Source organism: Aspergillus ibericus (assembly GCF_003184845.1).
Source record: "Aspergillus ibericus CBS 121593 unplaced genomic scaffold BO80scaffold_38, whole genome shotgun sequence".
In the NCBI taxonomy this organism is placed as follows: Eukaryota; Fungi; Ascomycota; class Eurotiomycetes; order Eurotiales; family Aspergillaceae; genus Aspergillus; species Aspergillus ibericus.
This window is the reverse complement of record NW_020292136.1, coordinates 292273-306374: the sequence shown is the minus strand read 5'-3', so window position 1 is coordinate 306374 and position 14102 is coordinate 292273. Positions and strand designations below refer to the sequence as shown.

Sequence of the window (14102 nt, the reverse complement as noted above, 5' to 3'; positions counted from 1 at the left end):
AACCATTCACCATTCTTACGACAATGTAGCAATTACAACTACAAAGATGAAGAAGGAGGAAGATTAGGAGACGAGAAACCAAAGAGCACTGGAGCTATACAGCCAACAAGACCACTTCTCATTGCCGTCATCCAAAGCGTCACATTGTATGGGCGGTAGCTCAACCACATGTAGTATTTGATATTATGACCCCTATCAAGTCGTCATATCTACGAACGTGGTGATGACTGATATCGTGGAGATACATGTGTGAAAACCCAGGTATCAGATATTGGAGCTACACGAGTTACCGAAAGCGGCAAAAACAGGGATCATGCAAAGCGATCGGGATGCATTAATGTATAGTTGAGACAGCAAGATCATTTTAGCAAGTGTTATACCTGCTTAATGAACAGTGCATCTACATATGTGGTACGGAAAGGCAGACTGTTTTAATCCTGCAGATACGTGTTGAGCTATCAATTGTTCCTTTGGTACACATGTTAAACTATGGCATATTGCTACGGTCGGGAGGAGTTGCGTGTGGTAGCTGTCCAATATTCCTCCTTTCATGTGAAGGACTAGGAAAAAGAAAAACGAAAGAAAGAAAATGAGGGACAGAGACAGATTGGGCGCAGCAAAGTCTACCTGTCCTCCCTCCACCCCATTATGCCCCCAGCAAAAAGTCAACAATAGAAGGGGCTGGTTTCATAGCAGTATCCTCTGAACGACATTTCGGCATTGTTTGCCCTAATGCAGCCCAAAAACCCTCACATCACCTAGAGGGATGCCAAGCATAGCGAAGAAACCTTGTTAACATGACAGCGCAAGCAGATAGGTTTCCTGCCGCAACCAGAATGTCAGGACATTGTGCACTGACCTCAGGCCTCAGGGGCAAATGATTCAAAGCCCGATGTTCTGGACAGGTCAGCATCAAATTAAGTTTATCCCCTGGGATCAAGGATAAGGAACGTGACTGTAGCTGTGTGCAGGTCAGTCGATCGCCCGTCGTAGCATGTTAAGATGGAGGTGAAAGCAGTAGGTCTGGGATCAAGAGGCGATGAACATAGCCAGATTTATCGTCCGAGACGAAAAAGCAACCTCTGTAGTCTGTAGAGGTATCTCCCTTGGAAATTTTGATACGAAATTTGTGTCTCAATTGTGGAATGACCTGCAGTCGGTGAACAAAGAATCGATTAGGGCTGCTTCAATGTGGCGTATGCGCCGCCGCCGCCACACCCCACGCCTTGCATACCAGTCGGGGTTTGCTCGGACGCGGTAATCTTTCAAACCCGACCGGTATCGTTTCTCATTAGTATTACCATCATTACTGAATCTTGTATCGATCACAGCAGAGGCCGTCTCCTAGCATGCCATTAAGGGAATACCCCATGCTTGGGAGAAGCAATTGCCCAACACGCTTGTGACAGGCCCCGAACTCCAAGCATGGGAGGCAGCCAACACTGGGCCTCCGATCGATCTGGGGTGACTGTCATATCGCCCCTCCTTTGCTTCCGAAGACTGCAGAAGATGAAGTTTCACTGTGCCTTCCCAAATTGTCATTGACATGGACAGGATGAGTGACCTTCAACGCATGAGAACATGTCAGCGACCCGGCAACGGCACTCTGGGTCGCCATATCAGCCTGCACACGAATTACTTTGAGCTGAAGTTTCATCCGGACTTACTTCTGTACTGGTATGAAGTGCGCATCACGCATGCAAACCAAGATACCCTTGAGATTGTGGGCAGACAAGTAGCGACCCAGGTCATCCTCCGTCTATTGAGGACCGAACTTGCTGTATACCAGAGGGGTATTGCCTCTGACGGATACAAGAACCTGATCACACGTTGCGAGTTACCTCTCCATGACGCCCCTTATCTTGTTGACTACCAGCAGCATTGCTACCAAGTCATGGTGGTGCCAGCGGGCGTCCTGCAATTCTCTCAGATATACCAGCTGCTAAAAGAACCCGCTGAAAATCGACATCATCCTCTAACAGAGGCACATATCCATGCCTTGAACATCATCCTGGGACATCAACCCAAGTTCTCGCCCGATATCAAAGTCTCCGGGGCAGGAACCTACCTTGACCTCGACTCACGCATGAGCCTGGGATCCGGGTTACATATGCTGCGCGGACTCTTTCTCGTTGCCCGTGAGGCACAAGGGCGACTGTTCGTCAATGCAGCCCCCAAGATCGCAATCTGTTACGACGACGTTCCTCTCGACAGACTCATCCTGGCGTACATGCGTCAGAATGGCTCCGACATGCACAAAATCGCGGGACTGGTTCATAATCTCCGCGTTCAAGTGACGCACCTTGGCATGAGGAAACGCGCAGGCAGTTTTGTCCCACGGGTCAAAACGATCTGTGGTTTGGCCGCCCCCGGAGATGGGAATGGGCTGGTATTCCCACCCAGAATACCGTGGCTCGGGGCTGGGGCCAGAGATGTCCAGTTCTTCCGCGAGCCGCGGTCTCCGGCCCACGAGGTTGACAGTGGGATTGTTCTGGGAAGCCGGAAGAGAAAGCGGCCCTTGTCAGAAGGATATGTTACCATCATGGAGTACTTCCAGTCAGGTAAGGACCCGGATTTAAGGACTTGGAATTCGTGGAATTTGAACTGATGACATCGGTGCTAAACCAGTCTACAACATCGCCATCGATGATTCTTGGCTCCCGGTAGTCAATGTCGGAACCGTTGCGAATCCTTCGTATCTGCCTGCTCAGGTTTGTCGGGTGCTCCCGGGTCAGTCCGTACCTGCAGCCATCGGTGCCGCTCAGTTTCAACAGGGCACTCGCGGTGGCCCAGACCGTCGACGGCCAAAAGCCACGCCCGCTTCCCGATTTGCCTCGATGGAGACTGAGCTGTCAAGCGTCTTGGGTCTCTCCAGGACTGGCGGGGCGACTTTGGTAAGTATTCAAATCTCATACGAATGACTAGCGCTGATGATAGTCCTGTCTTTGGGAATTAATAGACCTCCTTTGGTGTTACCCTTGTTCCAGGTATGGCAAAAGTATCCGGCCGCGTTCTGGACCCCCCTTCTATCGAGTATCGCCAAGGACGACAAGCTGCCGTCCAAGGAGGCGGATGGAACTTGCGTGGGATGAGGTTCGCAAAGAGCACATGTATTTCCCGGTGGACATACTTGTGGGTTTCCATGGGCCGTCAGTCGCATCAACCGCGTCCGGACAAATACCGCATAGAGGAAGCTATCCAGAAATTTTGCACCCGTATGAAGATGCTTGGGATCAATATCCCCGATGCTCGTCGGCCGGGTATGAAAGTATCTCTAACGGATAGCTCTGTAACCATGGAAGGTGTCCCTGACAGTCTAGCTCATGCTCTTGACAGTATCGATGGTGCATCGTTATCATTTCTTCTGATCATCCTTCCGCAAGCGGCCGAGAGGCTCTATAGCCGAATCAAATATCTCTGTGACGTCAAAAGAGGCATTCGGAACGTCTGCGTCATTGAAGATAAATTTCTTCGTTCCAATGACCAGTTCCTGTCCAATGTGGCCCTTAAGCTCAATCTGAAGCTGGGGGGTATCAACCAGACGTTGCCTGACCACAGCCTCGGCATCATAGGAAACGGGAAGACCATGGTCGTTGGAGTGGACGTGACGCATCCGACATCCGGAAGCCTTCCTGCACGGGCTCCCAGCGTAGCGGCCATGGTAGCCTCAGTGGACCGCTTTCTGGCGCAATGGCCGGCGGAGCTGTGTATCCAACCCGCTCGCCAGGAGCTAGTCACCCAGATTGACGCATTACTCACGTCCAGGTTGCACGTGTGGCGCAGGTTTAACCGGGGACAACTTCCCGAAAACATCCTCATCTACCGAGACGGGGTTTCGGATACTCAATATGGAAGCGTCCTCAGTGTGGAGCTCCCTCGGCTGCGCGAAGCATGCAATGATCTCTACGGTAGTATGGGTCAACCCGAGCCTCGGATTTCCATCGTGGTCGTGGGCAAGCGACATCATACCCGGTTCTTCACAGCTCCTCGGCCAGGGCAGCGACATGGCGGTCCTCAACATACCAATCCTCCTAATGGCACGGTCGTGGATCAAGGTCCTGCCAACAGCAGCAAGGTCTGGGACTTTTACTTGCAGTCCCACACGGCGAGTCGGGGCATCGCTCGCCCTGGTCATTACGTGGTGTTACTCGATGAGATCTTCCAGCCTCCGCAGTCCAAGGCGCACCCCAACCCGGCCAATGCCATCCAGGCCTTGACCCACAACATCTGCTACATCTCGGGTCGAGCGATGAGAGCGTCCAGCGTCTGCCCCCCGGTGGTCTACGCGGACCTGGCGTGCTTCCGCGCCCGGTTCTATGTGGAGGAGATGCTGTGTCAGCCATCCCGAGGAGATACATACCCGTTGGAATTGTCGTTGCACGAAAACGTCAAAGACACGATGTTCTATATCTAATTAGTCGAAGTACTCTGTACATTGGAGCGACATGTAATTTACCGTACGTTCCCGGTTCTGAAAAATGCAGGTTACACAGCGTGTACGGCGCACGGCGCACGGCCGGATCCACCCCTGGCGGAGATGGAATGTGTCACTGTCACACCGGGACGAGATCGGCACCCCACACGATCGGACAGCAGTGTAACAAACTTATTTCGACCTCAACCTGTATGCTACTAAGTTTTCTTAATCACCGATTTCTCTTCATTTTCTCTGCTAGATGTTTTGTCGCCCTGGAGCAGTACATGGGAGGGTTGAATATAGGGTTTTGGGGAAGGAATATGTGAACAATGCGGGAAACTCTATAACCGAGGTGTGTCTGCGGCTCTGATTGGCTGCTGCTAGCCGGCTGATGTATCCCCCCAATCAGCAGCTCCCTGATTGGATCCGTCAGGCGTCCTGTCCAAAAGGGTAAGGCCTGGGTTGGTCCATTGTCTGCGACTTAGGGCTTACAACTGTTGGCTTCTCCCTTGATGGCCTGCAGGTCAGAAGCATGCCTAATACTACATTTATTGGGCTGGTGACGCCCTTGCCGATGTCGCCGATAGATCCATCCCCGTCATGTCGCCGTCCATGCGTGCCCTAACTGCCATTTGAGTTTACGCCCCATACCCGTCCTTCTTAGCTTCTGTGGACAGGCTCAAGTGCATTGTGTACTCCGCACATTGCGTACTTTTTCCTTGAAGGTATTGTGCAATCTTAGCTAGGTTTAAGTGTAGGCAACAATGTGCCCTTGTATGATCCCTACTGAGCCTTTGCCCCTATGCCTACCATGGGGTATTCGTTACCCACTGGCCAGCCGTGTGCATCTTACGGCACCTAATGGGGGGGTTTTTCCCCTGCTTCTGACCTTCTGTTCCCATACTGACCCAAAATAAAACCGATTACTTGACTACTACACTTCGCTGCGTCTACGAAACCAATCGTTCATCCATTCTCCTGACAACAACCATACATAGCCATCCCATTACCGGAATGGACCTCCAATCCTACATCTCTCCGTCTAACTACTCTTGCAATGTCCGGTTACATTCAAGACACCTGCTTTCCATGCCTGAGCACCCCCCCTTCCAACCTAAGCCCACTACTCCACATCTCCTGAATCCCTCGAGGACTGTCCCCGAAGGAGAGGGAATGGCACTACACCACCAAGACAGATGCCGTTTGCGGCTGACATCCAGGCCACTCGATGATTCAAGCCCTTGTCCCATTTTCCACCTGAATTCCAGCACTCCTACGTTCCTAAGATCTTCACACTGAACCAGTTCCTGTTCAGGTTCCGGACTTACTGAAGCCACCTGTTCCACTTTGCCCTTCTCCAGGGGTAACACCCAGCGCCCAGCCCATACTCTTAGATAGAATCGAATGAGGGTATCGTTTCCTGAAGAAGCAAATCCATCGCATCTTCAGGAACGTTGCATTGTTGGATCGTCCTATCCTCTTTCCCAAGACCCTTGTTAATCAAGAAGCACAACTGAGCTCCATTTGAAGTTATAAAAGGGCACACATCACCACTCCCAACTCCATCCCCATCCCCATCCATTCACTCATCATCTCATCTCATCCAAACCATCCAACCAACAAGCAACCCCCAAAATGCAATTCACCATCCTCACCCTCGCCCTCGCGGCCGCCACCGCCACCGCAACCACCCTCTCCGACTCGCCGGCCCTAAAAGACGCCGCGGCCGGAAAATGCGACGTCGGGAACATCTCCTGCTGCAACCCGTCCAACAGCGTCAAGACCGACGGCGTGTTGAATGGCCTCCTCGGATGGGGCGTGATTAGCGGCCTGGTGAATGATGAGGGGTCGGCGTGTGCGTCGACGAATCTTATTGATGAGTTGGGGCTGCTGTGTATGTATACCTTGCCGTCTTAGCTCCATTCATTCTAGCTCGAATGGGGCTATCTGAGAGGGAGAGAGGGAATGCTAATGGGATATAGCCCTGGTCAAAGATACCCCTGACGGTCCGGTGTGTCAGAATATCATCGCTTGTTGTCCGGGGAAGGATTCGACTGTGAGTTTTGCATTGAGATTCTCTATTGGGATTTATTCCGGCTTGGGGAATAATAACTGATTACGATGATGATAGTGTGTCGCGATCGGCGGTACTGATGGGTCGGATTCTGGGTCCAGCAACTAGAGCTTCGTCTGGGAACGTGGTCCTATATCTCAGGGTATAAGATGCGTCTAGATTCAGGATGAGTACGAGGTGCTGATTGGTAGATCAGACATCTTATTGGATTAGTCGTTGAATGTGATAGGTATATGGGCTAGATAGATCCCGAACACCGTTCACTGGGTTCGCGTTAGGTAGTTGCTTAATATAATATTGTGATTTTCTTGATCTAGTCCTGTTCTTGTAGCAATAGTAATTCCAAGGTGAGAAAGGATGGATAATCGATATTTACGTGCCCGTACGAATGGAATGCAGTGGAAGTTTTATTTTCTTTCATCTATTGTGTAGTTTCAACTTCGTTCATTGTAGCCGTGATAGATGGTATGGGTATTTTCTGTTGTGGTTCTTCATGTTTATCTGCATCTGGTACAGACCCTCGGCTCGGAGATGTTAATCATGCTACTTCCACCATCACTATCCACGTCTCTGGAGCGTCTGTGTAGGGCCTATTGGGTTGAGGATACATCTATCAGATTACGTGCAGTACGAATCATCAATGACGTGCTTATTGGTTGTGCAGCGTCACGATCCACGGAATACAGATTCAGGCGACAGGTATAAGCAGGTGTATAAGAGCCAGGTGTGAGAGAAATGGTGCATGCTGGAGGGTGGATGGTAGGGTGCACCAGTTCATCTTCAAGGTTAAAGCGGATGGTCAGGGAGATACTAGTCGATAGTGATTCGATTTACTTACTAGCCAGGGGGTGTACTATCTAAGGCGGGCCTGAGACCTTGATACATGCGGGTTCTAAGCCAATTAATCTCTCCCTGTCCGCCTGGACCGCCCATACAACACAAGGAACCTGTCAAGGCCTGCATGCTGCTAGAAGGCTGATCACGCAAGGTCAGATCGGACGCGCGGCTACACGTGAGTCACATCCCCATGTGAGAGCGATGCTGGAACGGCATACAAAGTATGACCTTCGAGCCCCGAGAAATTCCAAGTCGTCCCGGGCGTATGCAAACGTGGCTAGATCACCTACCCCGAATGTGGCCTCCAAACGATCCTGCTGCCGGAACAGCCAATCCACCCGATATAAACACTTGTTCGAAATTGCAGCCGTAGAGCTGATGACTGGGGTATCTTGAATGCGAGGAAGGAGTACTTGGGCGGAGCAGTAGAATGTAAAAACTCGACGGTCGGATCGGCGCGGAGCTAAGAGAGGAACTTCCTCCTGCTGGCGCCCACCGCGGCTGATCGCCCGCTGTATCCCCTGACGGTCGTCAACCCTTCAGTAGCATCGCCGACATGGCCACCTCCTCCTTCGAGCCCGTGACACGGGTCCTGCCAAAGGCCCTTTGCCCTGGCCACTTACTCGCTGGGACAACTGTGGTCTTCGATATCACCAAGCGCGCCGAAGCCCACGAGGAAGTCGTCGCCTTCTGTGCAGCCAGCCACCCCGTGTCATATCGTTCCGCTCATGCAGCATCTGCACTAGACCCAAGGTGCCATCTGAGTGACCCGCTTCCTGGGGCTGATAGCTCAGGAGCAAATCCCAGCCCGAGGAAGTAACGGAGGCGTATCGCGCGAGAGGTTTTGGCCGGCTACTTGCGGTTTCCAGCCCAGACCAACGGGCTATACTTGACTTGGGAGACGAACAGCTGACGGAGAATGTCTGTATAGGGGATAAACTCTGCACCTCTCCCTCGTTGAATGTTAGTTGCTCCTTGGGTTATCGGGGTAAGCTGTATGGGTCGGAAGTAATATACAATTGGCACCGTCCAGCTGCACTCTGTGTGTAGGGACCAGGGCCGATGGATAGGGGGATTCCTGGGCCAGTAGCAAGACATATCGGGGGAGCATGTTGATTTATTGAGTGTGAGGGTCATATTGCAACATACTCAACCTGCGATATGTCCAGAGGTTCGACCAGCGCCTGAGTCAGGTTCTGATAGAGCTCGGGTGTGGCGAGGAGGAGTGGAGGAGACGGATACAAGAGGCCAACACATAAGGACGTGCGTAGATACATGGAGCGCACTAGAAGATGATGACATAGTCTCAACCAGTCCAATCACGTTGGATTCAGTGAGCTTCATGAAGAAAAACACACGGACATGATCACCAGCCTTAGGAATCATGATCAATGAGACGCTTTCCTGGTCAGGCCAACGTTGCTATTACAGAAGATATCTGGGTGTAGCCAAGAGAGCGGCATCATGATCTAAATATAGAGATCAAAGGACCCTGCTGCAGGGGTTGACCGCTGGACTGTGCTCCATGAGATGGACTCATTATAAGGCCTCCAACAGGAGAACCAAGAGGAAGATGACATTTAACTTAGTTGGCACTAGTATTTGATCGGGCTGAATTGTGTTATCACCTTGAAGTGCAAAGCAAGCAAAGCTCTCCATCTTCTCACTGCCATGATCAAAGACCTCAGTCGACCCATTTCAGCCAATCATCCCTGCACAAGGAGCAAAGGCGTGTGAGGAGACGAGGTTGTCGGTGTTGGTGTTGGTGTTGGTGTTGGTTATTGATTTACCCTCAGCGGTTCCAAGCGCGCGGCTAGTGCTTATCCTCTGTGGGGTCCAGAGTGATGTCCCCTTCACAAAGTCCGGGATAGGAAAGCCGGATGCCACAGGATCAGACCATTGTGGGGGCCTGACAGCCAACAAGCAACAACGGCCCGGTAAAATACCTGGCCCAGTGGGGAGGCTGAACTGACTGAATGGGCTCAACGCCAGCAGCGCGGAAGGATCCAGGCTCACTTCTTAGTGACTGGGTCGGGAATCTCGACTGTCATTGCTTACCATGGCAGTGAAGGATCAGCCCGTCCGGTCAAGTGCATCCCATTCACGGATAGGGACCGCCGCTAAACCTGGTTGAGAATGGTCAGGTCCAACATGAAATCGGGCCAGGTAAGCCAGTTTCAATGGCAAGTCCCGTCACTAATGGGAAAGGGACAATTGGCTCCCAGGTGAATTGGCGGGTTCAGGCCGCCGGTGCTGTGAATTCACTGCTATAAAGTGCTCATCGGTCGGGAGAAGAGATGGGTTTAAAAGCTCGACTGCCACAGTGTCTTCATTCTTCCTTCACTCCCCTGCGGCTCAGCGATCTACCCCAGAACCAGTGTAACAGGCCGAACAGTCGACATGCCTTCAAACATGATCAGCCCTAACGCAGAGTCAGTGCCGTCATCACGGTGTCCATTGGCCGAGTACGAGAAGATCCTCGAGAGGAACCCAATCCTGGCCCCCACCGGCTGCACAGACAAGTTTTGTCAAGCCGGGCGCCTGGTCCACACCGATGAACCAAAAATCGGAGACAACAGTCCCCTCGAAATCGTGCAGAACGAGGCGTCGGCATTCCTGTGGCAGCTTTGGCAGGATGGAATCTACACGGAGGACCACTACACTGAAAGGCGGGCACAAGTCATGGCCGATATCGATCGGTCGGCCAAGGACAAAATCGTCTGGAACCAGGGGGTCAAAAGAGTTGGCAAAACGTCGACCTGGACGCAAACCTTCGAGGAACTCCAATATGGGCTGCGCCTGGCGTGGCGGAATTCCCGCAAGTGCATCATGCGCTCCCGGTACCAGGAGCTGGAGTTGTGCGATCTTCGACACGTGCAAACCAGCGTTGGAATGGCCACGGCACTTCTCGAGGAGATCACCAAGTCCTTCAATGACGGTCAGATAAGGCCCACAGGTAGGCACCACTCACCCGAATCGGACGATGGCCCTGATTGAGGCGATTCTTGCAGTGTTTGTCTTCCCGCCCAAATCCGTGGATGGTGATGGCCCCATGTTCTGGAACAAGCAGATACTAAACTTTGCTGCCGTACGTTTGTCCCCTGAATCTTCCACCCCAGGTAGACCTAACCACCGGCACACAGTATGAACTCGATGATGGCTCAATCCTCGGTGATCCGAGCAATGTCCAGCTGACCAAGGATATCATCGACCTGGGTTGGACACCTCCCAGCCCGAGGACCCGGTGGGATTTACTCCCGGTCGTGGCGATGGCAGAGGACGATGCCCCGGCAATGGTGGAGCTCCCTGATAAGCTACGCAGATTGATAGATATCGAGCATCCCGACTACCCAGGCTTTGGCAAGCTGAATCTCAAGTGGTACCAGTTTCCGGCTCTAAGCAGGCTGGGGTTTGATATCGGAGGGGTTCAGTACACTGCTGCCCCCTTCTTGGGATGGTAGTCCTTTCCCCCCTCGCATGGTGGAGTTTGGTCTGACATACCACTCAGGTACATGGATGCAGAGATCGGCGTGCGGAACCTTGCCGACACGTTTCGATACGACTCCTTGCCAGACGTGGCCAAGGCGATCGGGTTCGACATCGATTCGTATCGCCAAAAGCAGGAATATTCCGAAGTCCGAGCCATGGAGGATCTCCCCGATTATGAACAGCTTCGTTGGCTCAGCCGGGCCCAGGCAGAACTAAACTACGCGGTGCGGTGGTCGTTCCTCAAGAAGGGTGTCACTTGCGTTGGAACTCTCGCGGCATCATCGGACTGGTGCCAATACGACGACGATCATGCTGCAAAAAACGGTTACCGGCTAAATTCGGACCCCTACTGGATCTCCCCTCCCCAGGGGTCCATCGTTCCAGTGTGGCACCGAGGGGGTGCGCCAAATTACCAACCAAAACCGATGATCTGTCGGAATCGCTACGATCCTGTCAAGTGCTGGCAACGCCGGAAGAGTGCCACCGACGCGGAGCCCGTTCGTCTTGTGATCAGAGAGAATCGCTGGGTAAGACCAGAATCTGGGACCTGCTTCATTCAGCTAATCGATGGGTCGGCCCGGTACAGGCAACAGAGATCTTGAGTGCGTTTCCAATAAGCTGGTCCGAACGCCATGTCAATCCAGCGAATGAACGACTACCAGAGGCAATGACCAACACCGTGCACATCTGTTATTGCAGCAAGGGGACAACAGCCCGCGTTCTGGCCGACAAATTGCACCGCAGCGTGAAGAAAAAATGTGCGAAGACGTCCCATGTTAGTTTTACGTCGTTGAATGCATTGGATCTGCATCAAGTTGGTCCGTCGGACGTCATACTTGTGGTAGCGGCGACAACTGGCAGCGGTGCCTTCCCGTCCAACGGTGATGAATTTGCGAGATCAATGGACCAGATGCTCCACACCATGGCGGCTGATTTCTCGGGGCTGAGAGTTTCCATCTTTGGCGTAGGAGATAGCGCCTATCCAAGGTTCAACGCCGCGGCGATTGGCGTGTACAACTTCTTCAGGCAATTTGGTATCTTGCCAATAGCTGGGGGCCTGATCAAGGCGGACGTAGCGTCCGAGGCATTGCCATTGCGTCTGTTTAATCGTTGGTTGGACGCGGTCGAGTCTTCTTTGACGGGAGGAGTTGGCGAGTTGAGGGAGAATCCCGAGGAAGACTTCATGGCGCATGCTGTCATGCTACGCCAGTTCAACGCCGCTACTCTTATATCCAAGTCATCACCAACAACCGCAGAGAATGAAGGGCTCATTGTTGTGGCGCTTGACGGCATCGAATATGCCGAGATGCAACACTTGCGGCTTTTACCCACCAATTCCTCGTCACAGGTAGCTCGAGCACTAGCCGCCTTGGGGATCGAGGATGCACAAGAGTCGGTGCCGTTTTGCGATGAGAAGCTGCAACAGTGCTCTTACCAAGAGTTCTTCACCTGTTTCGTGGACTTGGAGGATCGTTTCAAGACCCAAAGCTGGACCACTCAGCTAAGCCGACAGGACGAGACTGTCCTCGAAACACTGGAGCGACTCGCAGCAGTGGCCAACCCTTCCCAACTCTCCGACGTCCTCCGCCTCTCGATTTGTCTCGACCTGCCCCTGCTCCGACCACGAGCATTCTCTGTTGCGTCCTCTCAATACGTCGGGACGAATAAAGTCGACCTCCTGATCAAACCACACCGCCAAGGCCGTTTCAGTGAGACCTATTTGGCCACTGTCCAACCCGGCGACAAGGTCAGATACTCTCTCGTTCCCACTGCCCCTGCTGCGGGACTCCCAGGTGTGCAAAATCCGATCATTGTTATCACCACCGGCTCCGGATTCGCACCCGCCCGCAGTCTCCTCCAACACCGCATCCACATCGCAGAGACGTCAGCGACGCAGAGCAGCAAGCCACATCCGTTCGAAAAGTCTCCGATCAGTCTATTTGCCGGCTTCCGACCGATTGATGGGGATATTATCCGTTCAACAACGTCCCTGGCGGAGACACACCGCGTGTTGGACATATCGTGCCTTGTACCCAGTAACAAGGAGAAGAAGAGAGTTCAGGACTTCCTCTGGCTCAAGCGCGATGAGATCCGGGCGAAACTGGTCGAGGAGGAGGGGTATGTCTATGTATGTGGAAGTGCCAGTATGACGGAGGGAGTTCGGGCCAAGCTCAGGGAGATTGTCGGGGAAGACCCGAAGGAGAGGCTAGGAGACCGGTACGTGGAGGAAGTCTTCTGAAGTGTGATTTCGTATGAGATGAACTGCATGCTCCTTCAATCTCCGGTCCTGTATATTCCAAGGCGCCATAATGAGCAAGACTCCACCACAACAAGATAGAACCTTACGTGACCTCCCACGTGGTAGAACGTGAGTGAGCTTGCCCGCCGGACATCTGGGAGATAAGCTCGGTTAACCGAGCGTGAGTGTGAAATGCATCATTTATGAGTGACTACTTTTGTTGAGTACACTGGGCTGGGCCCTTTGGCAGAAGGGATGCGGATGCACCCGATTGTGTTCAGGCCCTTGGTTCTGGGAGGGGTGTCAGTATACGGGTTTACGTAGTCCCGCGGCTTACCATTTAGTGCTAGATGCCACGCACAGGCAATGGTCAGTCTCGCCTGTCCGCAGAGGGCCCTTGCAGCCAATTTATCTACAGAGATCCATGATCTCCCCAGTCGATGGCGATCAATATTCAGCTTGCATGGTGGTGATGGTGGGCAACGTGACCAGAGCACGTGATCCTCGCCTACCGACCAATCAGGCGCCTCAACAGTAACTACAACGGACGACCTCCTTGACGTGCCGACGGAGGACCGGCAGGATGCGATCGAACTGAGGGATGGCCGTTTGACGGACCCTCCTAGTAGTACCGTGGTACTACTATCTAGGTAGTGTCCAGCACTCTGCACTGTGGGGGGTGGATGCAAACTGCCGCGAAGCCCCCGGTGGCTGCAGTCAATGGGACGACCGAGCAGCCTCTGAAAAATCGCGCTGGAGTACCCGTACTACATAGTACTCCGTACAACAGGCTGGAGAGTGATACTGGATGGTAGCCTCGAGGGTGAGCGTAAGCCTCGGGCCGTGCCTTGGTGCCACCAGGAAAACGCCCGGTTGGATCAGCTCCCTGGTAGACCATTGAGCTACAGTCTAGTACGACATCCGAATGTCTGCTGCATCAACACAGACTGAGGTCTCATGTCTGGTGGTAAAACCCGGTTGGTTCTGTTTGCTGCGCGCCTCTGGGAGTGTCGGGACCTTGTATGACACGCAGCGTTGTACCTATT

The 14102-nt window shown here is 52.9% G+C and overlaps 3 protein-coding genes across 3 annotated transcripts; all 3 read left to right on the top strand.

Moving 5' to 3' along the window:
- Positions 1-1573: 1573 nt before the first annotated feature.
- Positions 1574-4414, top strand: BO80DRAFT_362230 (argonaute/piwi family protein; the record flags this gene model as incomplete). The annotated part of the gene is made up of 3 exons (XM_025716048.1): positions 1574-2561; positions 2629-2894; positions 2960-4414. 3 exons carry the CDS (start codon positions 1574-1576, stop codon positions 4412-4414), a joined length of 2709 nt encoding a protein of 902 aa, XP_025572505.1.
- Positions 4415-6052: 1638 nt separating this feature from the next.
- BO80DRAFT_437267 (uncharacterized protein) lies at positions 6053-6599 on the top strand (the record flags this gene model as incomplete). The annotated part of the gene is made up of 3 exons (XM_025720997.1): positions 6053-6311; positions 6400-6473; positions 6549-6599. The coding sequence occupies 3 exons, from the start codon at positions 6053-6055 to the stop codon at positions 6597-6599; spliced, it is 384 nt and encodes a 127-aa protein (XP_025572504.1).
- A 2972-nt stretch (positions 6600-9571) lies between these two features.
- On the top strand, positions 9572-13210 carry BO80DRAFT_495816 (nitric-oxide synthase). Its single transcript, XM_025723972.1, has 6 exons — positions 9572-10284; positions 10340-10416; positions 10448-10758; positions 10837-11344; positions 11404-12257; positions 12753-13210. Exons 1-6 carry the CDS (start codon positions 9729-9731, stop codon positions 13054-13056), a joined length of 2610 nt encoding a protein of 869 aa, XP_025572503.1. The 5' UTR covers positions 9572-9728; the 3' UTR covers positions 13057-13210.
- Positions 13211-14102: the final 892 nt, after the last annotated feature.

Coding starts and splice junctions, on each gene's coding strand:
- BO80DRAFT_495816 (XM_025723972.1), top strand. CDS start 9,729: ATGCCTTCAAACATGATCAGCCCTAACGCAGAGTCAGTGCCGTCATCA. Junction 10,417..10,447: donor AGATACTAAACTTTGCTGCC/GTACGTTTGTCC, acceptor CTTCCACCCCAG/GTAGACCTAACCACCGGCAC. Junction 12,258..12,752: donor CAACAGTGCTCTTACCAAGA/GTTCTTCACCTG, acceptor GTCTCCGATCAG/TCTATTTGCCGGCTTCCGAC.